At 34.1% G+C, this 25,536-nt stretch overlaps 4 protein-coding genes across 7 annotated transcripts; 1 reads left to right on the top strand and 3 right to left on the bottom strand.

The window, feature by feature from the left end:
- Positions 1-90: 90 nt before the first annotated feature.
- On the bottom strand, positions 91-7,778 carry LOC106132449 (elongation of very long chain fatty acids protein 7). Its single transcript, XM_013331872.2, has 5 exons — positions 7,631-7,778; positions 2,295-2,485; positions 1,930-2,001; positions 1,074-1,370; positions 91-747 (listed from the first exon to the last, which is right to left on the bottom strand). Exons 1-5 carry the CDS (start codon positions 7,677-7,679, stop codon positions 568-570), a joined length of 789 nt encoding a protein of 262 aa, XP_013187326.1. The 5' UTR covers positions 7,680-7,778; the 3' UTR covers positions 91-567.
- Positions 7,779-12,425: 4,647 nt separating this feature from the next.
- On the bottom strand, positions 12,426-13,962 carry LOC106132341 (DNA replication complex GINS protein PSF1). The gene is made up of 3 exons (XM_013331710.2): positions 13,702-13,962; positions 13,271-13,335; positions 12,426-13,193 (listed from the first exon to the last, which is right to left on the bottom strand). Exons 1-3 carry the CDS (start codon positions 13,771-13,773, stop codon positions 12,743-12,745), a joined length of 588 nt encoding a protein of 195 aa, XP_013187164.2. The 5' UTR covers positions 13,774-13,962; the 3' UTR covers positions 12,426-12,742.
- Positions 13,963-14,494: 532 nt separating this feature from the next.
- Positions 14,495-20,245, top strand: LOC106132330 (uncharacterized). Of its 2 annotated transcripts, XM_013331697.2 has the most exons (8): positions 14,495-14,579; positions 14,710-14,855; positions 15,281-15,421; positions 16,685-16,816; positions 17,896-18,026; positions 18,637-18,800; positions 19,033-19,216; positions 20,085-20,245. In XM_013331697.2, the coding sequence occupies exons 2-8, from the start codon at positions 14,778-14,780 to the stop codon at positions 20,206-20,208; spliced, it is 954 nt and encodes a 317-aa protein (XP_013187151.2). In that variant the 5' UTR covers positions 14,495-14,579; positions 14,710-14,777; the 3' UTR covers positions 20,209-20,245. The 2 variants fall into 2 exon arrangements, with proteins under 2 accessions (XP_013187151.2, XP_060803600.1); XM_060947617.1 differs by having other exon boundaries at positions 14,501-14,855.
- A 451-nt stretch (positions 20,246-20,696) lies between these two features.
- Positions 20,697-24,865, bottom strand: LOC106132294 (spermidine synthase). Of its 3 annotated transcripts, none has more exons than XM_060947912.1 (4): positions 24,762-24,865; positions 24,073-24,283; positions 23,395-23,520; positions 20,697-22,535 (listed from the first exon to the last, which is right to left on the bottom strand). In XM_060947912.1, the coding sequence occupies exons 2-4, from the start codon at positions 24,274-24,276 to the stop codon at positions 22,002-22,004; spliced, it is 864 nt and encodes a 287-aa protein (XP_060803895.1). In that variant the 5' UTR covers positions 24,277-24,283; positions 24,762-24,865; the 3' UTR covers positions 20,697-22,001. The 3 variants fall into 3 exon arrangements, with proteins under 3 accessions (XP_060803895.1, XP_013187111.1, XP_013187112.1); XM_013331657.2 differs by having other exon boundaries at positions 24,644-24,802; XM_013331658.2 differs by lacking the exon at positions 24,762-24,865 and adding an exon at positions 24,598-24,734.
- Between the last annotated feature and the right edge of the window lie 671 nt (positions 24,866-25,536).

The raw sequence follows: 25,536 nt of genomic DNA, 5'->3' as shown, positions 1-25,536 counted from the left end.
ACTTATCCTTTGAATAATAAGCTTGATTTGTATACTTATATGTTTCGTGCTTGTCTATATAATTAAGATATAGTTTAATCAAAACTGCAATTCTATAAAGAGTCAACAATTTATTTATTTAACAGCGCAAACAGCAAACAGTATTTGTATATTACATTTATATTGGGTGGATACATTTCTGCGTTAAATCGTACCTAAACATATGTATATTGTAAGTTAAAAATATTTAGTTTGTGAGTTCGTGGTTTACAATTCTTTAATTTATTAGGCAAGGTAGATTTTTACGGTTTATCTTTTAACATAAATAAACAAGTGAGATTACAAACTATTGTCACATAACTTCAAGAACTTTTTAGGTTAGATAAAATTTATATATAAATATAACAATATTGTCATTCAATTGTTTTCTGAAACTTCACAATTTGTTAAATTATAGTGATGTAATAATATTGGTATTATAAAAAAGGCTAATGATATATTGTTTAAGTAATATCTTTCTAATAGTGTACCTAACTTGTTTTTATTAACTACATCTATTTTAATTGCTTTCACGCGAATTTCATTGCGTTAGTTAGTTTTGGTGTTTTTGTTATCCTTTCTAAGGTACGACCTGACGAAGAATTCTCCGAAGAGGTAAATGAAGAGAGCTTCGTTGACAGTAATCGTGAAGAAGAGGACATACGAGGGCATGCAATCGCTGTAGATGTAGTTCCTAACCGCGTGAATGATGACAAAAACGAACTGGATCTGAAAAAGAAATTGCAAATTTTAATAATAAAATTATTATTTTTCCCGGCTTCTCAACATTAAATAAGTAGGTAAGTATAAATTTTTCCTTTGTCATGGTCTAGTAAATTTTTTTTTATATATAAATTAAATATTCATTTCATTTGTCAAGGTAGTTAAACGAAATAGAGCAACCTTCGCATTTCTATCAATGAATCTAAAAAAAATATTATAAGTAAATCCGATTTCTTTTCAATATCTATAAATCGCCCCATCGTAACTGTAGACAAAAGTTACTCGTAAAAATTGATTTTGTGAGAAAAATGTTACTTTAATAACATGCTTACCACTTGCATAGCAGTTATGTATTTCTTCCACCACAGATACTTAGTTAAAGACGGGAACGCTGAGAGTCCGTAATACGCATACATTATAACGTGCACAAAGGAATTTATCGTCGCCAAGAATATAGTGTTGTGCACTGGCTCAAATTTCAACGTTAACCAGACTGCCAATAACGTGAGGCTGTGGTGGTACACGTGTAGGAAGGTCACTTGGTTCTGCTTCTTTCTAAGTACGAATAATATCGTGTCGGCGAGCTCGGATAGTTTGGCCAGGAAGTATATGTAGATGAAGGTTGCAATCTGGAAAAGAAATTGGCCGTTTTAATGAGTTGTTCATCATCGTCTGAATCTTGGTTGCATCCTTAATAGTGAGTCTAAAAAGTTTAGCAACTTTCGATTCATCCATGAACTGTTGGTAACATACATAAATCACGCCTTTTTCCCGGAGGAGTAGGCAGAGACTACATCTTTCTACTTGCCACGATCTCTGCATAGTTCTTCCGCTTCATCCACAATTATAACTCTCTTCGTGCAAGCTCGGCGGTTTCGGGTACTCTTGACCTGACCTTTTGCCAGGACGTCCTAAATTTGACCAAGATAGGAATATAACTAACCGAATCTTTAACCCATTTCGGGTTTTACCAAAAAGTATTACTTTTAAGCCAAAGAGAACAAATGTATTCCATAAAATTCGTTTATTAATAAGTAGGTTGTTAATTTTTATCAACCATTTTGCGGTATAATAAAATGTAACTTGAAGTATTTTTGTATAACATGAAATTATTGAGAATTATAAATTTATAATGTTTAATGTTATGGATTAAATTTATAATTTTTTTAACAATGTGTATTTATTTACCTTCTTTTTCGTAGCCGGATCTTCATTGCAAGTTATATCAAGGTAGCCCGTTGGACGCAAAAGTTCTAAACCCTGGGAACAAAATACATCGAAAATCAATTTTCACATTTTAATGCTTGTTACGCTCGATAGATCAAAATGATCAAATTTTGTATTGTAGAAAAAAATATACACTTACTTTTTAGTTTCCACAATAAAAAATTGGGGCCAATAATTAGGTAAATATTTTTGTTTGAAAAAACAAATTATACCCCAATTTCTCTACTATTGCAAATAAGTATAAATGGAATAGCATGAAAATATAATGTGTCATTAACAAATTTAAACAATGTTACGAATTAAAAATATATTGTGGCAACACTTACTAAATAAAACTGGACTAATGAGAATATAACTTGGAACAAGTTGTACAGTTTGAGAACTGTGTGTAATCCGTACGCTGGTCGGCTCTTCATATATTCCGGGCCAGCTTTCAGTACGAATACTATGTACGCGGTCCATATGGCCAGCACTGGTATTGGGGAGCTCATCAGAGGCCAGTCATCCACGTAGTCCACTGGAAAATATAATTCATTCATCATCAAATACATAGAGATTTTTTTTTTTTTTGTAAAGTCTCATAAACTTCTGTTCCGATTTTGGCGAAATTTGACACAGAGATATAGGTAATAGACTTTTGAATATCGTAATTTAACTTGAAATAACTTTTATTTTTATGATATCTCCTAGGGATACGGGAAAAATGTGAATTTAAGTTTAACGTGCGTGGTGCGAATAGAATCGCTATTATTCTTTAATTCTCATTCCATTCTCTTATCTTGTTATCTTCTTCTAATTATATAAAGGAGGACACTGCCTTGCTGACTGAAACCGCTGAGCCCAGAGAATTGGATCGAATTCTAGAAATGTACCGACACAGATTTCGTCAAGTCGCCACGGCAACCGAAATTCATTGTTAATTTGAATTTATTTTAAAAAGATTTTTAACTATTTTATTTAATAATAATTACGAAGAGCGTCAGTAGCCGAACGGTGAAGTGCCCGGTTAAAACGCGTGTAGCGCATAAAGGTACCGGTTCGAATCACACCGCGGCCAAGTACCAATGACTATTTCCGAAGTTATGTACATTAGTTTAAATACTAACCGATGCTGTTATGTTGAGGGAAAACAAAGTGAGGAAACCTACACATTCAGGCAACTGGATGTGTATCCATATGTTCCAATACGGGTTTAGTTCCCCTGCAAAGGTTGCGGAGCTCAGACGGGAGTCGCTTCGTGTAAAAACCTGGCTCACCCAAACCAGGATCCATGGTCAAGGGTTTACCCTAGACCTTCGTGATGATAATGCAACCTGGACTAAAGCCATGAGGAAGAAATATTAATAATCAATAATTAAGTATATTAATGAAAATGAGTTGTTAGTCACAAAAGAAATCAAAGTTTACGTCAAATCACCTATCATATTGTCAGATAATATTCTATTAAACTTTAACTAGAAAGTGAAACAATTGTTATACATTGACGCCATTTTGTGACGTCAGTAGTCTCTTAATACATTGGCAAATTGTAAATTATTTATTTTTGATACTTTGATCTTGTATAAGCACACTACTTATAATACGTAAAATACCTAATACATATAGATTTCTGAATATATTTAGATATCCATAGAAATGTCGCTCAAAAATGTGTCATTTCATTTATCTTTTGGTATATTTATTCGGTACATCGGAATTTTTCATATTTATACGCTTCGCGCCATTTTTAAACGACTTTAAAAATAGAAGGTTCTGTATTCGACCCTGATGGGAATTTCATGTAATAAAAAATCCATATCATGTATAAGCACACTACTTATAATACGTAAAATACCTAATACATATAGATTTCTGAATATATTAAGATACCTATCTATAGAAATGTGTCATTTCATTTATTCTTATTGTAGAAAAAAAATTAAGTCTATCATACTGGCTCAGACATAACTCTATATAGATACCGCTAGTTTATCAATAAGTTTAACTAATATTAAAAGTAAAGATGCCAAGAGTTTTGATTAATGAAGTTAACAGGGTGAAATTATATAGATATTGTTCCTTATTTTTTTCTCTGGAATAAATAAATAATAATAAATAAATATTTTTTTTATTTTCAAAAACTCTTTACATAAGTAACACAAGTGTAGATTGGTGCCTCGTTTTAAGCTTTACGCCTGTGCCAGGAGACGCCGCTCTTCTATTAACTACACTACTTAAAGCTATAATATATTATATATAAGTAAGTATTTATGTCAGGTAAATTAATTATTAAATTCTACTTTACAATTTACATTATGTATAATAAAAGCAATGCTATCCTCTATTTTACCTTTTCCAATAAACTTTCTACCTCTTCATAACTAAGTGGTTTCAACCATTCCAATAGCTTATCTTTGCATTGGTGATATGGAATAGGGGATGATTGATACAGACTTAAGGGGCATTAAGAGATTTAGTAGAACGGGTTAGCTGTTACAGAAAGCAAACTAAAGAGCCACGTGCAATAATTACTATGATCAGCTCTTATTTTTATTCTCTTATTCACAATTATAATTCAACAAAGAAAAAAAACATTCTTAATCAAATCATAAGCAAAATTTCTAGTCAAAATATTGACATAAGTTTTGAAGCTAATGCAATGTACAAAAGGTAGAGAATAAATGGTTTTTTTAATTATATATTTTTTTAAATGTTGATTTAAGGTATACGCTATATTCTTCCTTGCTCTCTATATTTTCGGTTAACGTCAGAATAGTTATAATGAGGGAAGATAAGACATATGCCTTGCCTTGTCAACGTTAAGGAGTAAATGTATAGGTCTGTTGGTCATTATTTTCTCACGCAAGGGTACATCGTCTGCAGTGAAGCATTTTTTTACGGGAAAAACTACACATTTTGAACTAGCCTCGAAGTAAGACTTGTATTACGAGATACCAAATTAACAATACTGATTCTTTTCATCTTCAATCATGACCTAACCGGGGCTTAAACCCGGGACCTTTTGTTTCATAAGCCAGAATCCGACAACTGGACGGTCAAAACAAGACCCCTCCTAATGCAAATGAAAACCATGGAGAGACTAGGCAATTTCTTGCGGGGTCTACTTAAGATATGTCTTAGCAAAGTAAAAAAAAAGAACTTTTTCTGATTGGTCTGGGTCTTGGATGTTTATCTATATAAGTATTTGTTATAAAATATAGTATCGTTGAGTTAGTATCTCGTAACACAAGTTTCGAACTTACTTCGAGGCTAACTCAATCAGTGTAATTTGTCCCGTATATATTAATTTATTTAATAAAATATAGTGGTTAAAAAAGAAATGAGAATGATAAGAATTAGAATAAAGTTTTTTTTTTTTAAACCAGTGTTATGCCAACGGTCTTAAAAAAAACTGAAAGGCCACGAGGTTGGCTTCAAAATTAAATTTAAATTAATTAAGTGATAGGTTGCTAGTCGCATAGCCAATTGCCAAATTACATATCAGCCTGTCTTTTGATAATTATTCTCGTAATAAAAATGGCGTCCTTCTTGCCATGCTACGGGGGATGGTGTGGTTATTTTCACCAATCTGTTAACCTTATTTCTATAACCTTATTGCTCTAGGTAAAATAATGCAATGAAGCACTTATTTCCTATAGGATGACAGACAATTAGTTAATTTAAAAATAAAAATCCATTCATTTAAATTTTAATAAGCTACCTATGGTTACACAGAAATGCGACAAGGAAAATTAATAGAAAACTTAACTTTGACTTTGACATTTAAATTTGCATAATGGATTAGTTTTTCATGTTTTCCATGTTAATGTTTTTTTTTTTACGAACTGATTGACCTACAAATACTTTCCTGCACTTCGGCTTGTAACAATGATTCGGTACATCGGAATTTTTCATCATTTTACGCTTCGCGCCATTTTTAAACGACTTTAAAAATAGAAGGTTCTGTGTTCGACCCTGATGTGAATTTCATGTAGTACCTACAACTGATTTTAAACTTCGCGAGTTGCATTATACAATTTATAAATACTACATACCTATATTGAACGCGCACTTAACGATCCATTATTTTATCTCGGACGTTTTTAAGGTAAAATAAAGGTTCGTTATGTGCGCGTTTAATACCTGTAGTATCTATAAATAGTATTCATGTAACTAGTACCTATGAAAATTTGTTTTTATGTACGCAGCTTTGTTAAAAACGACTCCACTATCCACTTAATTTCATGGGGCGTTTCCAGTATAGCTAATGTCTTCAAATAGATTGTCCATATTACTTATTAGTTTACATACACACATACATAAAATCACGCCTCTTACGCGGAGGGGTAGGCAGATATCTCTTTCCACTTGCCACGATCTCTGCACACTTCCTTCGCTTCATCCACATTTATAACTCTCTTCATGCAAGCTTAGTAGTTTATCAAGTGTAAACTTTGTAACTTTGATTGTTTGTTTGTTTCTTTGTAAGGACTAATCTTCGGAAACACTGAAGCAATCATGATAATTCTTTCAACGTTAAAAACGTACAATATTTCCCGGCGCTATTATACCTATGTACCATGGGTGAAGCTGTGGCCCTGATGAATCTCTTCGGAGATCACCATGTGACTCTTCAATAACTATTGAGAGAAATCTTCAAGATTTGTAATTTTTTTTTGCGACAATTCCAATTATAAATTTATAAAAATTAAACGTTTTAAAAAAGGCGATAAGACTTCAAAACGCAACTCAAAATAATAAATAACAAAATAAAGTGAGCCTTTTAGTATGAAGTTGCTCATTATATTAAACGAGTAAGTGTGTAAATCGTCATCCCGTGGTTAGTCCCGGTAGCGTACTCACCTCTCTCCTCTCCAGAGAGGTGGTCCGAGGATAGCCTCAAATAAATGTAAGTTTTTTTGACATAAGAAAGTATACATAATACCTATACAGATTGAGTTAGCCTCGGAGTATGTTCGAGACGAAAGAAGTTGAAATTATATCTGCTATTTTCAAAAAATTCAGAATAACTTTGATCATATGGACCACAAACCTTAAAAAATTTTTGGTCCAACTTTCATAAAATATTTTTGCTAACTTCTTCGAAAATTGATCAGATTTTTGAATTTAACTTGCTTAGAAAATAAATCCACTCTGTACATATAACAAAGAAATGAATTACGAATGATGTTTGTTTGAACGCGCTGATCTCAGGAACTACTGATTCGAATTGAAAAATTCTTTTTTTGTTAAAGTGACCATTTATCGAGGAAGGCTTTAGGCTATATAACATAACGCTGTAACTTTTAGGAGCGAAGAAATAATGGAAAATGTGTAAAAAACGGAGTAAATCGTTCATCCTTGAGGGCTTCAATGATGCCCAAAATAACTATTCCACGCGGACGAAGTCATGGGCACAGCTAGTTTTTAATAAAGTCACTAAATAAACATGCTTTGACTAAACTTACTAGGCATATTTAGCGAATAAATAATAATAGCCCAAAAAAACATTAAATTAATGTATAAATTCAATTGTTTTTTTATGATTCATTTCTAAATAGTAAATAAATTGAACCATAGACAACCAGCTTGAAAGTAGGTACATTATAAATATTAGTGCGCATCGCAATTAAAAAAAAATACCTATATGATGTAAAAAAATCGTGAAAAATTCGGTACTTACGTGTGGATTTGAATTCCCATATTTTCCTAGCCACTGATTCATATACCATTTCAACTAGTTAACTTATCTCACACTATTTAAAAAAAAGGATGGTAGGTGTGAGTCGCTGAAGCGCCTAAACTGAAATAGGCCGAGTCGTTGTATTTGTACCAAGTACATAAAGAATCTGCCTTCAGTTCTTATTCACTATTGGGGTACCTCGCGCGTTTTCGAAAGAACTTTTAGAGATCATAGTCCACGGAGCTAATACAGTTTTTTTATTTCCTTAAATCATTTATTTTCCAAGTTTACATTTAAAGGAGATAATTATACCTATAAACGTGATCATTCAATATTTTCGAGACTGTTGGCTAAATCTATGTAGATATAGACCCTATAGGTTAGGGTTAAATACATACTTACATAAGTATACATATAATCACGTCTTTATTCCTTTCGGGGTAGACAGAGCCCTGTTGGCTCTGTCTACCCCGAAAAGACTGATTGGCCACGTTCAGATAAAGAAGTATGACATAAAAACCGACGGATTTACTTTTCAGCGTAAAGTAGTTACCTACTGAACATACTTATTTCAATACATACACAGCCATCCGTCGGAAAACAAATTCCAATGGGAGCAACAAGAAATTGCCGTGTGGTACTCCATCTTTTTTCCACGGATGTCGTAAAAGGCGACTAAGGGATATGCTTACAAACTTGGGATTCTTTTTTTAGGCGATGGGCTAGCAACCTGTCACTATTTGAATCTCAAGTCTTGGATCTACTGACATTGTCTATCCCGTAAGGCAAAATAAGAACTTAGATATGATACTTGCCTACAATTTTAAATATGATAATAAGTACATGGAAAATAATTAAAAACAAGAAAATTATAAGACGATTATATATACGGAACCTGAGTACTAAATTAAAAAGTTCAATTCATGATTTTTCTATGAACTTTACTCCCCTATTCAGATGATTGATTTGTAAAAATCGGCCTGAGTGCTCGCTTGCGTCTACGCAGCATTATATAATCTGCACTGACATAAGAATCTCATCTGTGAAATGTGTATCTATCTGTAGGTATACCTAAATATTTTACTTATAGAATTACACTTTTATCCTTTCCCAACTTCAAGTTACGTGCAAGTTTGATTGTTTGGATTAATATTTAATTAATTCGCTCTTAATTAATTAGCTCGTACAGTAAAGTAAAACATCGTGAGGAAACCTGCAAGCAACTGTTCTCGGAGGTCAAGCGTGAATACGAGTAGCTTCGTGTAAAAACCTTACTTATCCTACTCCAAGATCGTGGTCACAGGCAGTCCTTGGATTCCTCGCCAGAATGGTGAAGACTCAAGTGGGAAAACCCCTTTATTCGCGATTCCCCCACTTTTTTGACATCGAGATTTTTTTTATATCCACCAGTACCAGGACTACGCTACTGAAATCTTTCCGTTGGATCCTACTCGTGGACACTGAGAAGAAATTAGTTGCTTTATCCCTCAGTGGTGGGAATCGTAACCAATAAAGTTCCGTTGTCACCTTTATTTGATTTGTACTTAAGTTAATCTTTAAGTAAATCTTTAAATAAATCTTTAAGTAAATCTTAAAGTAAATCTTTAAGTAAATCTTTAAGTAAATCTTTAAGTAAATCTTTAAGTAAATCTTTAAGTAAATCTTTAAGTAAATCTTTAAGTAAATCTTCAAGTAAATCTTTAAGTTAATCTTTAAGTAAATCTTTCACTTACAATGAAGTTGACGACTAGATCTACGGATAGGCGTGAGGTGCACGTGTATGTGCACGTGGTCGCTTGCTTAATTATTATTAGATATTTATCTGAACAGTTACATCATCATCATTTATGTGGATAACTTAGACTTACATACCTACACGTGTGGCTCCCGGCACCTTAAAAAAAGAATAGGACCACTCCATCTTGTCCCATGGAAGACGTAAAAGGCGACCAAAGGATAGGCTTATAAACTTGGGATTTTTCTTTTAGGCGATGGGCTAGCAACCTGTCACTATTTGAATGTCAATTCTATCATTATGTCAAACAGCTGAACGTGGCCTTTCAGTCATTTGAATATTGTTCGCTCTTTTTACCACGACTCGCTGCGAAAACCTGACTCATCCAATCCAGAATCCATGGTCAGAGGCGTACCCCGGGCTCCTCTTCAGAGTGTTGAGGTGGCTGGAACTAAAAAGCCAGTAGGAAGAAGATAGTTTAATCTTTATTGTGCAGCCCCTTTTCACACTTAGGTATTTGGAAGTCTTCACCTAATTTATGCTAGGATAACCTTGTCCTGGGTTCTCTCGTCAGTAAAACGTGAATGTAATTGCTGAAAACGTCTCAACATGTTTGACGGCCGTCACGCCCCCTAATTTCCAAATCAATTTCAGCTAACAATAGTTATTGAAAGCACAGAATCTTATTTCCAAAAAAATTACACAAAACAAACATAAATCACGTATTTATCCATTACGGGGTAGACAGAGCCAGAGCCTTACAAAGACTGAAAGGTCACGTTTACCTGATTGGCTAAATGAAGGAATCGCGATTCAAATAGAGACAGGTTCCTAGCCGGTCGCCTAAAATTCCAAGTTTATTAGCCTATCCCTTAGTCGCCTTTTACGACTTTTAGAGATGGAGTGGTCCTTTCCTAAAGTACCGGGAATCACACGACAAACTAATATCGAAAAGGTTCTTTATTTTCTTATAAAATTTGAGTGAACAAAAATCTGAAAATGCAAACGCTAGAAACGCCTTGATGAGAGAGAGAGAGAGAGAGAGAGAGATTAAAAGTCTCTATAAGTATGTGGCGGGGGACATCACTTACGTCACACGCCATCAGCCAATTACAGTTAGAATACAACGCGCTCATCCAATAGCAGCGAAATGCCTATTGCGACATCTCAAACGTCACACGCCACCAAGCCTATCACAGCGCGTATGCTAAATCGCGCAAGAAAAGATTTCACGGAACGGAGCATAAGTACAACCTCCGACTCAACATCGTCGGAGCCGCGGTTCCCCAAGTAATAGCCTGACGAAAGATCTTCCTTGTGGCGGTAGAACCCGAAGCGTCGCTCCCGCTACAAAATACCTACATAGTAAGTTGCCAAACAAAAAGCATTTGATAACAAACAATTTACTTCAGCCTAAAATAGCCAGCAGCATTAAAGTACTTAATCCCGCGAATGTTGCTACACCTGAATTTATTTTTACCACAACATTCAAACCTTTGACCTCCGAAGTGATACTTACTTAGACTTTAGTGAATAAGCTAAGTAAATGTTTAACAGGTGTTCAAGCCAGATAGCCAAGAATAAAGTAAAAATTAAGGTTATTGTTCCGTATAACCAGAGACCAGACAGACAGACAGACATTCGCATTTGTATTAACAAATACGAATGTCTGACTGACTGTCTGTTACGATTAAACGGCTGAAACACTAAACAATTTTGTATTAAATTTTGTATCGATGGCCTGGCGGAAGATCTTCCCTTTGGTGGCGGTCAACACCAATCATATCGAGGGCGGATGTCAGACTATACCCATCTATATGTCAAACCCGATATTTTGTTATTATACTTATATATACGTTTACTCAGAAATCGGAACCCTAATAATTACGATATTGTTCATAGATAAAGACTAGATAGACCGCCGATGTTTCAGCATATTGCATTAAAAACCAAGAATTATTAATACATTTAGACCATTTCTTGACATTTGAAGGTGAAATACTTAAGGTTTGTTGTCCAATTTTACAATTGAGTGTCCAATGACACACATGTCCTTAATTCGTGTAAGTGCTTGAGATGGCCTTGCTTGGAAAATCCTTAACTTGTACCTAAATATCAGGGTACAAAGACGCGAAAAGAGAATCAGAGAGGGTAGATCACTAACTACATACATGCATATAGTTACGTCTATATCCCTGGCGGGGTAGACAGGGCAATCAGTCTTAAAAAGACTGAAAGGCCACGTTCAGCTGCATGGCCTTATGATGGAATTGAGATTCAAATACATAGTGACAGATTGCTAGCCAAGTTTACAAGCATTTTCTTTAGTCGCCTTTTACGACACCCATGAGAAAGATATGAAGTGGTTCTATTCTAGAGGGCCGGAAACCACACGGCACTCACTTGGCAGTTGGCAGATCACTTGCCGCATCTATATTTAATATTATGCCTATGATATTGAATATTGACGTATACGCCTATGACTTTAGGTACATTCGCTTAAGTACTTTGTGACAATAAGTCGGCAAGCATGTCTCTTAGAAAACATGAATGTTAAGCGAGGCATTAAGTATTACAATTGTGATGTAAACATTAACCGTTGTTAATACAGAAATCACATTAGAAGAATGTGTAGGTACACTACGTTCGTCATTTGTTAAAAACTTATTATAATGTCACGAAGATGCGTAATAGCAACGCAATATGCAAACGCCACACTTTTTAAGAGCTATTTTTGTTTCTTATTTCTGGGAAAAAGCAACGTTAAGTTCACTTTTTTTAAAAAGCAACGCTAAGTTAACTTTAAAAAAAAAAAAGCAAAAGCTCAGTTTACTTTTTCCCCGCTGGAGCCCTGTACCATCAGTGAGTACCATTACTGGTGCAAATGGTACTTTATTATCCCACTAGTATAATACCCCTCTTACGATTTTTCGACAACATCAAGTACAGACATTGGTCAGTTACAATTTTATTATGTGTACGGTATAGACGTTACGGGGTATGGATATATGAATGACAATTTGTTTATTGAACTGAGATGAGCCGCCAAGCATGATTTTCGATTTCAAAGCTATCTGGTAACTGTACAAATAAACCTCAGTGTTAACATAACCAACAAAAACATAGTCTCAAGTACAAACATTTTTTTTTTATTAAACTTCTATATTTGGTAGTACCAAATGACATCTGACATTAAATTAAACAAGATTTTTACAAGAAACATTAAACATATATTTAAAATAAATTAACTATTACAGGCAGAGACTACCTCTTTCCACTTGCCACGATCTCTGCATATTTCCTTCGCTTCATCCACAATATGATGCTCTGCGTACCCCTCTGGGAAAGAGGCGTGATTTTATGTATGTATGTAACTATTACACTATTTGTTTCAAAACACCCTGTCTTATTAATGTCTGACACTCCGATGTAGGTAAGAAATGTCTGCTATTTTTCTTCAACATTATCACATCACCATCTTCCAACTCCAACTTTCCATAGTCCGACATACAAAGCACTTCAATATACAATGATTTAGGAGGTTTTAAATTTTCCGTAAGATCTATACCATTGTAGCCAATATCAGCTCCCAGAGAACGCATGTAAGATGCTAGATTCATTGAATATTTTGAGAACCATGTATATTCATCGTCTGATAATAATTCTCGGACATCGGGAGGTAATACTGAGCCAAATTCCCATCTAAGTGTCTTAATTTTTTCCATGCGGCTGTAGAGGTAAGCGAGAAGACAGCGTTTGTTTCTTTCTAAGGCTGAATGTCTTACTTGTATCGTGGTCCATAACAACTTGTTATCTGATGATGCATTTCTGAAACGGAATTGTGGGATTATAAGATATATAAAATGGTAATTATTGGATGTTTTGAATATTACGGTTAAACTTACGCATCATTCATATTTAGGTTGAAGAGTAATTTCATTTCTTCCAAAATCTGTCTAATTTTATCATCCTGAAATTTTTACAGAATATAATAGACAAACTTCAACATTCCAATACAATGTAGCACCATATTCAATAGGCAAGTATATAATTTAAGGCACCATCCCTGATAATCCATAAGATTTTTTTTATACACTTATATCAATAGAGCCAATGGAATATTTATAAACACTCTAAAATTCCATTGAAGTTGTACATGCAGCTAACAAATATACAGTCAGGGACAGGCAAACCTTACCACTGTACATATAAAAAATGTCAAGAAGGGCTTAGGTCATGGTAAATAACAGAAGCATGTAAAATATATATGGAAGTTAGTATTACAGTCCACTCAGCACACAAATAACGGCAAAAGTGGTGATACAAAAACACTTACGTTAAATGGATCAATAGTATCCCGATTCCTTTCAGCTTCTTTCAGTAATTCTATTACTTTCTCAGCAAACATTATTCATAGGTAAACCAGTAACTTTGAAACTCACTGTAGATTCTTTCTCTACTAAAAAAATTAGAAAATCTACATCAAGGGAAAATAAATAAACAGACCAGCTAAAAAATTTTAAAAAACAGTAGTCTTAAAAATTGTTTGTTTTCCTCGGGTAGGTATTTTCAGTCACCGCACCGGACGGGAACGGGTAATCACGTCTATTCAGCTTCAATCTGACAATGACACATATCCGATTTGACATGTGTTTGTGGTCCCAGACAAGTACCGAAACAATAAAAGGCTCCACTTACTTTACAATTTTTGTCTGTGACTTTATCGTAATCGCAGTTGTTCTACCCATTGTCTTGAAACCAGTGTAGCCAAAAGCCATTTATACATATCTACAAACAGATATCAACAATTTTTCTTTATAAATTATTTTATTTTTTTAATTACTAACCTCCAAGCTAGAGAGCGAGATAAGAAGAAATGTATAATAAATAAATAAGTATGAAAGGATCCTAATTAGTGGAAACACATAGTATCAAGTCACTGGGACCAAGATATAGGGACTTTATATATAGGGACTATATAGGGACATTCATAGTTGAGTGCATTACATCAATGTATGCATCAAATGTCACTGTTCAAAACACCAACATTTATTGGCTTGGTTGTCAATGTCAACGTCAAGAATAAAATGTTTAGGTACTATATAATGTTTGTTGTTTTTCTGCCTTTGTTTTCTGCACAAGATACCAACTCATATTCATTAAATATTTATTTAAATTGATCCATCCATAAAATAACGCCTTTTTCCCGGAGGGGTAGGCAGAGGCTACATCTTTCCACTTGTCACGATCTCTGCATACTTCTTTTGCTTCATCCACATTCATAACTCTTCATGCAAACTCGGCGGTTTCGAGTACTCTTGAAATAAAGTTATTTTATTTATAGATAAAACAATTAAATAAATTCATAACATAACTAAATTATTAAACAAATATAAATAGGTTTTATCTGCCATGGCGCAATCCAAAGTGTCCCTTTCATGGGACGCTTATAGAAGCAATGTTTGCAGAGGTTTGAGCTCCTTGCAACAGGTAAAATTTGTTTATTCTATTGGATACCTACACTATAGCAAACGACCTACTTAAAAAGTAGTTTTTAAACCTAAAGATGGAGAGTAAAGGTACAGAATCAGCTTAATAAGATATGATTGCTTGCTCTGCTTGCATCCTCGAGTTTTAAGCACTAAAGCCACAACTTAAAAGTACCTAAGTCAGATATTCATCTTCATCCTGTGACGTTAGTCCAAGTTACATCCTCACCTCTTTAGAGAGGAGCCTGTGGTACACCGTTTTATCATTATCCAATTGTAAGTCAGGTATTTCACAGAGCATTTCTAAAACCTCAACTAATTACAAAATCATGTTTGATCTCAGATAGTTAAATGAATTCACACAAAATCAAAATCTTTTACAATTATTAATGCTGTGCTAATATTGAGTTTAATTATTATTCACAGACTGAAGAATTTGTAGACATGACAATAGCAGCCGACGGGCATTTCGTGAAAGTCCACCAAGTAATGCTAGCTCTAGCAAGCCCTTACATCAAGGAACTCATATCTTCCATAAAGTGCCCGCACCCTGTTCTCTTTTTAAATGTAAGTCGAATAATTAAGCTGATTGTCTTCCCGTGCAGATTGTAAAAGTCAAATAATAATAATCATTTATTTCAGACTTGCGTCCATATCTTCATACTGTATGCTTATATATACTTCAACTTCAAATTCTTTATTTTATATACTTCATAATGTAATGTATTAAAGGAAAGGCTAATAAATTGGGATTCTTCTTTAAGGTGATGGGCTAGCTACCTGACACTTTATGCCACTGGGATCCTAATTGTTGTGCTACTTATCCTATAGCTCAATCACCTGATACAAACCCCAAGTTTACAATATGTATAACAAAATTAGTTAAGGGGAGAATTTATTGACTTAGGGTTTTTTCTTTAGGCTATGTACTACCTGTATAAACAATTCCATGGTAGTAAACTGAACATGTCATTGAGACTATTGGCTATGTCTTCCCTGTTCAAAATAAAGACTTTTGGTTGGATACCATTATAAGGTTCCTCATAAACTGTCATTTGGAATTCCCTCTCCTATTTCTCTTCCCGATACATATAACTTGGGTATTTTCAAGACAAGAGTGAATAGGCACTGTTTGAGCTTACGTGCACGACCATAGACATCATCTTGCTTGCCACCAGGCAGTTGCACTCATATATTTAAAAAAATGTAGCACAAATTGATACCTAACTCAACTAATGGTTGCTATATGCCACAATCATACAGGCTTGTCAATCTTGTGACTATGGCTGGTATACACCTGTCATATATATATTTGTACTTTTAAGAAATTTATCAATAACTTGTGACCTGCCTCGGGTTTGCGTTGATACATATTAAACCTTCCTTTTGAATCACTTGTATCTATAAAAAAAACTGCATCTAAGAATCACTTGTATCTATAAAAAAAATTGCATCTAAATCCCTTGTGTAGTTTTAAAGATCTAAGCATGCATTCATACAGAATAGAATAGAATAGATATTTTTTCAAAATTGGATAGGTACAAGGTATCACTTATTGACGTCACATCACTTAAATCTAATTATAACTACTACCGCTTCCAAAGCGCATGTGTAGAAGATGCGGCGGAGCAAACTACACTGCAGCATTTTCATCGGACGTCAATATACAAATATAGATCTATTAAATCTAAATCATGGACGAATGCACATTGTCTACATTGAATGAATGTAGAACTAACAGAGGGACAGACGCGGAAAGAGAGTTTGATATATAATATGTAGTGATTTCTTTTCCTAATTCGATAACTAATTTAACTAAACTTTTTACAGAAAATATCACACACAACTCTGGGTTTGATACTGGAATATATTTACACTGGCCAAGTGTTGGTGTCGCTTGAGAACCTCACGGATCTGTTGGTGGCAGGGCGAGAACTACATATAAAAGGCCTGGAAGATATGGTGAGCATAATTTTTCATTCATTCATATAGTCAAGTCTATATCCCTTGCGGGATAGACAGGGCCAACAGCCTTGAAGAGACTGGTAGACCATGTTCAGCTGTTTGGCTTTATGAAATAGTGACAGGTTGCTAGCCCATCGCCTAAAACAAGAATCCCAAGCTTATAAGCCTATCCCTTAGTCGCCTCTTACGACATCCATGGGAAATCAGATGAAGTGGTCCTATTCTTTTTTTATTGGTGCCGGGAACCACACGGCAAGAGCATAATTTTTAATACATACATACACATATTGTCACATCCATATCCCTTGCGAGGTAGACAGGGCCAACAGTCTTGAAAAGACTGAAAGGCCACATTCAGCTATGTATGACTTTACTGGATGGGATTGAGATTCAAATAGTGACAATTAGCTAGCCCGCCTACAAGAAGAAATCCAAGTTTATAAGCCTATCCCTTAAATGTGTGACTATATGTGTGTATGTATCTTCACTACATAGTATAAAACAAAGTCGCTATTTTAGTCTGTTTGTCTGTATGCTTAAATCTTTAAAATTACGCAACGGATTTTGATGCGGTTTTTTGTAACAGGTAGAGTGATTCAAGAGGAAGGTTTTTATGTATAATAACATTTATAATTTTGCACCCGTGCGAAGCCGGGGCGGGTCGCTAGTATACTATAAATAAAATGCTAAAAATGTAGAAAACTTATCATGTAAAATATTTGCCTACAAAACACATAAGCAGTTAATAAAAAAAACATACTTACATACATATGGTCACGTCTGTATCCCTTGCGGGGTAGACAGGGCCAACAGGCTTGAAAAGACTGAATGGCCACGTTCAGCTTTTGGCTTAATGATAGAATTGAGATTCAAATAGTGATAGGTTGCTAGCCCATCGCCTTAAAAAGAATCCCAAGTTTGTAAGCCTATCCCTTAGTCGCCTTTTACGACATCCATGGGAAAGAGATGGAGTGGTCCTATTCTTTTTGTATTGGTGCCGGGAACCAGACGGCATAAAAAAAAAAAAATAATGCTATAAATTTGTATAAATCTAAGTAAATTTTAATAAATTCCAGAAATTACATGAAGGCCTCACTTTGAGGCAAACAAATGATGATTCTGAGAACGAGGATGCACAGGACGATGACGTGTGCTATTTTGAAGTGGCCGACCCGGGCATGGAAGAAAACACTTCGGAAGCTGAAATGTAAGGCATACTCTTATTAATAACTGCGGGGAGTATAGTTGAAAGTTCAGTAATATATGTTACTAGCTGTGCCCGCGACTTCGTGGAATAGTAACTATTCCACGCGGACGAAGTCGCGGGCTTGAGAGCTTTTGAGGGCATTAATGATGCCCAAATTAACTGTTATTTTGGGCATCATTAATGCCCTCAAGGATGAATAATTTTCCCCGTTTATTTCACATTTTCCATTATTTCTTCTCTCCTAATAGTTGCAGCGTGATGTTATATAGCCTAAAGCCTTTCTCGATAAATGGTCTATTCAACACAAAAATAATTTTTCAATTCGAACCTGTAGTTCCTGTGATTAGCGCGTTCAAACAAACAAACTCTTCAGCTCGTCAGCTTTAAAATATTAGAATAGATCAGGAATATACACTCAAAGAGAACTGAAGGGGAGAGAAATAATGCACTTTATAATTGGAAACAAACTTCGATCGAGAATGATATGAAAACGTATAAAACGAAACGTATAATAACATATAATCCATATTATCACGTCTATATCCCTTGCGGGCTAGACTACATGTATGTGTGTGTCTTTTCATGCATATTATTTTATTATTATTTCCAGTTTAGGCGATGCATACAATGACATGAAATGTATGGCCAATGAAAACGACCATATGGAGGAGTTGCAGGAAATGCATGTGATTGAGCATAGTGAAGCGTTGAGTGAAGCAGATGATCAGACTGCTGATGTTAAGAACTCTAACTTGAAGAAGAAAGTTGATACCAGTGAGTTTTCTTTTAGTATTAACCATCTTTTTTAATCACTTTTTCTATTAAAAAAAAACCGCATCAAAATCCGTTGTGTAGTTTTAAAGATCTAAACATACGTACAGACAGAGGAACAGACGCGGAAAGCGGACTTTGCTTTATACTATGCACTACATTTAACATTTAAAAAAGTGTTTTTAAGACACTCTTGACAGACACACTTGCTAACTCCATATATAATAATTTTCAGACGCGAAAGTGATGCAGTACACCGTTTCGAACAAAGGCTCCTTACAGATGATACTAAACCGATTTGTATACTATCTTAAACACACGAACCGGAATAACACGAGGCAGTGGCGGTGTGTCGACTACGTGTCTCACATCAAATGTCCGGCCAGGGTGGTCACCAAAAACGATATGGTTTTACAGAGGTGAATATATCTACATACATACATATGGTCACGTCTATATCCCTTGTGGGATGGACAGAGACAACAGTCTTGAAAAGACTGATCGGCCACGTTCAGCTATTTGGCTTAATGATAGAATTGTGATTCAAATAGTGACAGGTTGCTAGCCCATCGCCTAAAAAAGAATCCCAAGATTGTAAGCCTATTCGCCATTTACGACATCCATGAGAAAGAAATGGAGTGGTCCTATTCTATAAATATATCTAATCATAACATAACATAAAATCACGCCTCTTTCCCGGAGGGGTAGGCAGGGACTACAACTTTCCACTTGCCACGATCTCTGCACACTTCCTTCGCTTCGTCCACATTCATAACTCTCTTCATGCAAGCTCGGCGGTTTCGGGTACACTTGACCTGACACTTTACCAGGACGTCCTTAATTTGATCAAGATACGTTCGTCTAGGAAGAACTGTATATCTAATCCACACTATTAATAAAAGAGAAATGGTTTGTATGTTTGTTTACATTAAAGAACGAATTCAAAAACTGCTGGACTGATTTTCAATAAATAGATATGTATGTAGGTATATTGAAAATCAGTCAGTTGATATAGATAGAGAATAGACATTGAAGAGTGACATAGGTTGCTATTTTAAGAGTGAGTCTCAATATACCTAAAAGAGGAAATTGATTGATAAATTCAAAATCGGAATGTCTTCTGCTATCTAGCTCATAATAGCGGATGGTTCAGTTCGCAAATCAAATGGGGCGCTCTGATTGGTTCGACCGCTCAAAGTTTTTGGCGCCATAAAAAAATTGACTTATGCACAGATACAGATAACGATGTAACTTTTTTAAAGTGGTAATACGATGTTTTTTTTTCAGGGTCGCCGCACACATACATCCTTTCCACGACACGAAAATCCTGAAGAAAGTGCGTCGAGGCGCCGTGTTCTCAGCTTTGAAAGACGCGAAGTTACAAGGGACACAGAACAACGACGAAACATAGATAGTTTAAATTTAATAAATAAGTTATTTTACTCGTTTGTTTTTATTTTTATTAATAATCTTGATTTTATACTTATAGATTAAGTCGCAATACTCTCGCAAAAATAAGTCCCTGTGGTTCCCGGCAGTTATAGAAAAGGAACATTCCATCTATTTTCCATGGATATCTTTTATAAGCGACTAATTTATAGGTAGATCTCTTTTAGGCATCAAGGTATACAGCTAAACGCGGTCTTTCAGTATCTGCGTGACAGTTGGCTCTGTCTGCCCCGTAAGGGATAAAGACGTGATTATATGTAGGTACGTATTTTGGAACAGACTATGAACTGGAAATTCCCGTAGAGCCCACTATCGTTCAGGGTACACCAATATTTATATCGTTACAAAAATATATCTCTTTGTGTGTAATTTTGTTTAGATCGAAAGTGATTGCGATTCTCCGATCAAAGATTAAGCTAACGCCTTAGAATAGGTATTAAGACACTATAATAATATAAAAATATCTTTATTCATCTCTATTCAACATTGTTAAAAAATAAAGGCACAAAAATAATATGAATAATCACAATAGTGAGCAAATATTTCAAATGTCATTACATAATTTAATAACCATTCACTACGCTTTATAAAAAATATACCTAGGTACCGAGATAATAAAATATTTTCATTCTTACATCGAAATGGAATGTTCTGGATCACATATTTTTTCATCCCTTGTATTTTACTGTTCATAATAAGGCACACAGGTGTTTTATAAATCATTATATAAAAACATATTTTTTATTTTATTTAAAACACTTTGTTCGACAACTATTCAAACTACGTACTTATATAAAATGTGTCGATTTTTGTTTCGTAAAACTCTTTCAAATTTAAATTACAATTTAAAAACCATTGTTCATGTATAGTTTAAACTTTCTGATGTGTTTAAAACATTGCGAAAACTTATTTCATTTCCTAAAACAGGAAATATTTAAACAGTTATTTTATGAGAAAAAAAATGGCCACCTTTTATTATATTCAAGTAAACATGAGTATTATTGTTTCCATTTTCTTTGTACCTCTTTTATTATGTGTATAATCTATAAACTAGTTAAAATATTATGTAAAAAATATATAAAATGAACATCTTTCCAAAAATATTTTGTCATAAAAAACATTATATCAATATTATATATTTTTATCAGATTAAAATAAACTTAAATCTAATAACAATAATGGCTAATTTTAAGAAAACTTTAGTTTTCATTCAGTTCATTATTTGCATAGCCAAATTTTAAACGTAATATGAAAGTATTCACCCAATAAAGTATTTTTGAAAACTTTTCAACCCTTACACTATAAACATACATATTAACTAAATGGAATGTTCAAATCAAAAGCTTTTAAAAAAAATATATCAAATTTTAGTACCACTCCATCACAAGATGTCGCTTTTGTCGAGACTTTTCAATTTATTACTACACTTCATACATACAAATATAAAAACTCACCGTTATATAAACCATTAATTCAAATTGATATAAATCTGGCCTGATAATTAAATTTAAGAAAAAATAACTACCAAGTTTTCTTTTTAAATTAAAAAATCCGAACAATCACCAGTATATAATATATATTCGAGCGCGCCATTATAAAATATATATTTTTTTTATATAATAAACGACACATTTACGCGAGCGAAGACGCACATATAATCTACTTTTTTTTAAACCCAAGTCCACGCTCACATCCAATCTTACTCCTTATCTGTGGTTCACGAAGGTTAAGTACATCTTACAGGCAAATCGAAAATTATGCCAACAGATATTTGACATGCGTGGGTAAAACGAACGCCGCTTTATGTATATCGCTATTATAGTACCTTAAATTCATCGCCTTCTCTTCTTCTCTAGAGAAAACGAGATTCGGTGTATCTAATTTCGTGGTTCCGTCCAGAGAGCCAATCACGAAACCTATTTGGCCCGATGGGTAAGTCGGCACTGAGGCATAGGCATACGCCGCTACGGCAAACTGGTTTTTACAATACCTCAATGTACTCGTGACAATGTCGATGTCGTTCCATATAGTTCCAGCTTGGGAGCAGACGATGCCGCCTGGTCTCAGAGCCTTTTTCATTAGTGAGAAGTAGTTCTCTTCGAATAGTTGCACGGCCGGTCCGATAGGGTCGCTGCTGTCGGTGATTATGACGTCAAACTCCTCCTTGTGGCTTTTGAGGAACTCGAAGCCGTCGCCGACGTGAAGCGTCAGTTTCTCACTGTCGAAACCGACAGCCATGAACGGTAGGTACTTCTTGGACACTTCTATGACTTTCGCGTCGATTTCTACCTAAAATAGAATTAGAGTTTTGGAGTCTGAAAAATTAATCGTACCTACCGTGTGTTTCCCAGCACTTTAGAATTGGATCATTCCATTTCTTTTCTATGGATGTCGTAAAAGGCGATAAAAGGAAAGGCTAATAAACTTGGGATTCTTCTTATAAATTTTCAATTATAATTTTTATAATTATTTACAATTTTTATTTTAAAAAGACCTTTTTGAGTGTAGGCTCTCTGTCTAAACCTGAGGTCAACATGTTAGGTTAGGTTAGGATTATTATTAGGTTAGGTTAAGACATGATTATATGTACATGTGTGTTTACCTTTACTTTTACTCTCATCTTTGTGTGTTTTGAAGCAAGAGCTTTCCTACATATATCACCACATTTCATATCAATGGTCTTAAGCATCCTTAGTCAATCCCAACATTAGGAAAAGACTATGTCTATTATTTTATAACAATTACGTCTAATTTGGCTATTATTCATCATTAGATATTGAATCATCTCTCATTAACAGCAATGAACAGTTAATAATGTTACAATAGCATTATCAAGTTCCATTCAAAAAGTTTGTGTTACTTAGATAACAAATAACCATTAAGTACATTACTGAGATAACGAAATCTATGAATAATTTACTAAAGTAAATAATTTTAGTGAAGAAATTTGATTTATGTACTTAAAAAAGTTAATCTATCTTGAAAAAACAAAGGTCTTCATTTGATATCATATATAAAATAGGGAATATGGACCCTTACATACCTGGGAATCACTGGAATTGAATTAAAAATTATTATATATATTTCTATTCTATTATTATTATTAACAATTTATAAAATGCAAGTAAATATTTATAGGGGAACTTACCTGTACAATTTCCTTAACTTTCGGGTGTTTTGCCACTTCTCTGGCAACCCCACCATCACCACCACCAACAATGAGCACCTTTTCTGGGTTTTTATGGGCACATAAGGGTAAAAATGATATCATTTCCTGAAAATTTATAATATTTGATTAAATATAGTATATATCTATAAACATAAAATTAGATAAATGTTAATAATTTCGGTTCAGTCTCAGCATGTTTTCTACAAGATTCTCACTGTTACATCTTTTTTATAATTGGCTGTAATTTCAAGTGAAAATAAAATGTCTAATTTTAATTGAAAATGAACATAGTTTATTTTTTATAGGAACACCATTGCAATGTGATATTATACAATATTTGGGAGTGGACTGGAGTCTAAACAGGGTTAGGTTTATTACATACAATACATAATTGCAACTTCATACATACATACATATGGTCATGTCTATATCCCTTGTGGGGTGGTAGACAGAGCCAACAGTCAAACATAAATTAGTTAAAAGTGAGTTTACCATTGCTTCCAAAGTGCCAGTGCAGAACAAACTGTACTGCAGCATTAGTTATGTTTGATGTCAATAAATATTATAATTTTACTTATTGATGTCAAAAAACCTTGTACCCTAAATTCAAAAATAAAGATATTAAGGACACAAAAAGAAACTGAGCAGAATAGTTACCTGGTAAGAAAACTCATCTTTCTGAGTGCACTGTATGATACCATCAAGAACGAGCACCCTGCCAAGGCTTGTTGTATCAAACACATGGATCTGTTGGAACTGGGACTTCTCCTCGTGAAGAACCTTCTTCACCTCAAATGAAAAAGTGGCCCCTGGCCACATCTCGCAAGATTCAGAAAACCAGTTTGTTTTTAAAGTATTCATTTTTTATCTGAAAAAGGAAATTGATATTAGAGCTTAGACATAATAGTAAATATGGCAAGACTTATGGGGAAAAAATCTGCCGTTTTGTATGTATATGTACAGTAAGCTTATAGTAATCAAATAAAATGTATAAAAAATCTGTCATTTTAAATATTTGAGACAAGTTAGACAAAGTTTTTAAAATTAAGTACCCATTAATAACAAATTCTTTAGTACCATCATGACAGTACTATAGTCGCCGAAGGAATAGATTTGTAAGAAATGGTTTAACTCTGAACTGTTAGAAATTGTTTTTAATATGTAATGAAAGCTCTACATCACCAAGTAACAATGCGGCAATTCACACGGGGGCACACATAATACTCACAGATTCTGAACTCGAAAAACAAACAGATTTTTGGTTTGCTCCAACTAAAGACAACCTGTACTGCCGATAGCTCGCTCGGGGGAGAACTGAATAATAAAAATGGACTCCTTCCACTTACATGTGGCGTTATCTAAACTTGTTGTGGTTAATTACCTAAATATAGTATTTGCTGATAACAAAACAAATTATAAAATATGTAGAGTATTGTAGTGTTGCAGATAGTCCGATATATCGACAGTTGAGTAAAAGCAATAGTATCGACGGTGTACTATTGTTTCTATTGTATTGCTGCTTACTATTGCAATTAGACGTGTTCGTTAAATTGGGTAGCAGAATAAATATTACTTATATTATTGTTTATTAATATGTTCGAGTATATTTAAATAAAAGCTATATTATTATATTTTAGGCAAGAGTTACACTTAGGAAACTGTAACAAACACTTTCCTGAAATCAGCGAAACGCGAGATATCGCCGACAATCATCCTTATTTACATACAGGTCAAACTGAAAAAAACATGTTTTTTGAAGGCGGTAAAATTGCAACCACCTTAATCTGAATTGAGATTCAGATAGTGACAAGTTGCTAACCTACCACTTTCAAGCAGAATTTCAAGTTTATTAACCTTTCCTATGACAAACTTTTATAACCTGCATGAAATGCGAAGCCGGTATATGTTTTTTTTTTCACTTTAAGAACAATGTGCACCTATTTCCATAGTAATTTTGAATGACATATCCATGAAGAGAGACTGCTATTGAGAAAAAGGTCAATAAAATAGTATCAGTTATTAATACAAAATTCAATAACAATAGTTTCGATACTATTGTATTGTGCATTTGATATTAAGCGAACGACACCTGTGGAGCTATTACTGTTTCGCTTATTATTA

This window comes from Amyelois transitella, chromosome 14 (genome assembly GCF_032362555.1).
Source record: "Amyelois transitella isolate CPQ chromosome 14, ilAmyTran1.1, whole genome shotgun sequence".
NCBI lineage: Eukaryota > Metazoa > Arthropoda > Insecta > Lepidoptera > Pyralidae > Amyelois > Amyelois transitella.
This window is presented reverse-complemented; position numbering and strand designations above follow the sequence as displayed.

Bases quoted from the DNA above. Each gene is read 5' to 3' on its own strand.
- LOC106132294 (XM_060947912.1), bottom strand. From the start codon at position 24,276: ATGAATACTTTAAAAACAAACTGGTTTTCTGAATCTTGCGAGATGTGG. The intron at 23,521-24,072 runs GTAACTATTCTG...ATAAATTTTCAG, and splicing joins AAGATGAGTTTTCTTACCAG to GAAATGATATCATTTTTACC. The intron at 22,536-23,394 runs GTAAGTTCCCCT...ATTCTATTTTAG, and splicing joins AAGTTAAGGAAATTGTACAG to GTAGAAATCGACGCGAAAGT.
- LOC106132341 (XM_013331710.2), bottom strand. From the start codon at position 13,773: ATGTTTGCTGAGAAAGTAATAGAATTACTGAAAGAAGCTGAAAGGAAT. The intron at 13,336-13,701 runs GTAAGTGTTTTT...TAAAAATTTCAG, and splicing joins ATACTATTGATCCATTTAAC to GATGATAAAATTAGACAGAT. The intron at 13,194-13,270 runs GTAAGTTTAACC...ATTCCGTTTCAG, and splicing joins AACCTAAATATGAATGATGC to AAATGCATCATCAGATAACA.
- LOC106132330 (XM_013331697.2), top strand. From the start codon at position 14,778: ATGGCGCAATCCAAAGTGTCCCTTTCATGGGACGCTTATAGAAGCAAT. The intron at 18,801-19,032 runs GTGAGTTTTCTT...AATAATTTTCAG, and splicing joins GAAGAAGAAAGTTGATACCA to ACGCGAAAGTGATGCAGTAC. The intron at 19,217-20,084 runs GTGAATATATCT...TTTTTTTTTCAG, and splicing joins AACGATATGGTTTTACAGAG to GGTCGCCGCACACATACATC.
- LOC106132449 (XM_013331872.2), bottom strand. From the start codon at position 7,679: ATGGTATATGAATCAGTGGCTAGGAAAATATGGGAATTCAAATCCACA. The intron at 2,486-7,630 runs GTAAGTACCGAA...TATATTTTCCAG, and splicing joins ATGGGAATTCAAATCCACAC to TGGACTACGTGGATGACTGG. The intron at 748-1,073 runs GTAAGCATGTTA...TTTCTTTTTCAG, and splicing joins ACATAACTGCTATGCAAGTG to ATCCAGTTCGTTTTTGTCAT.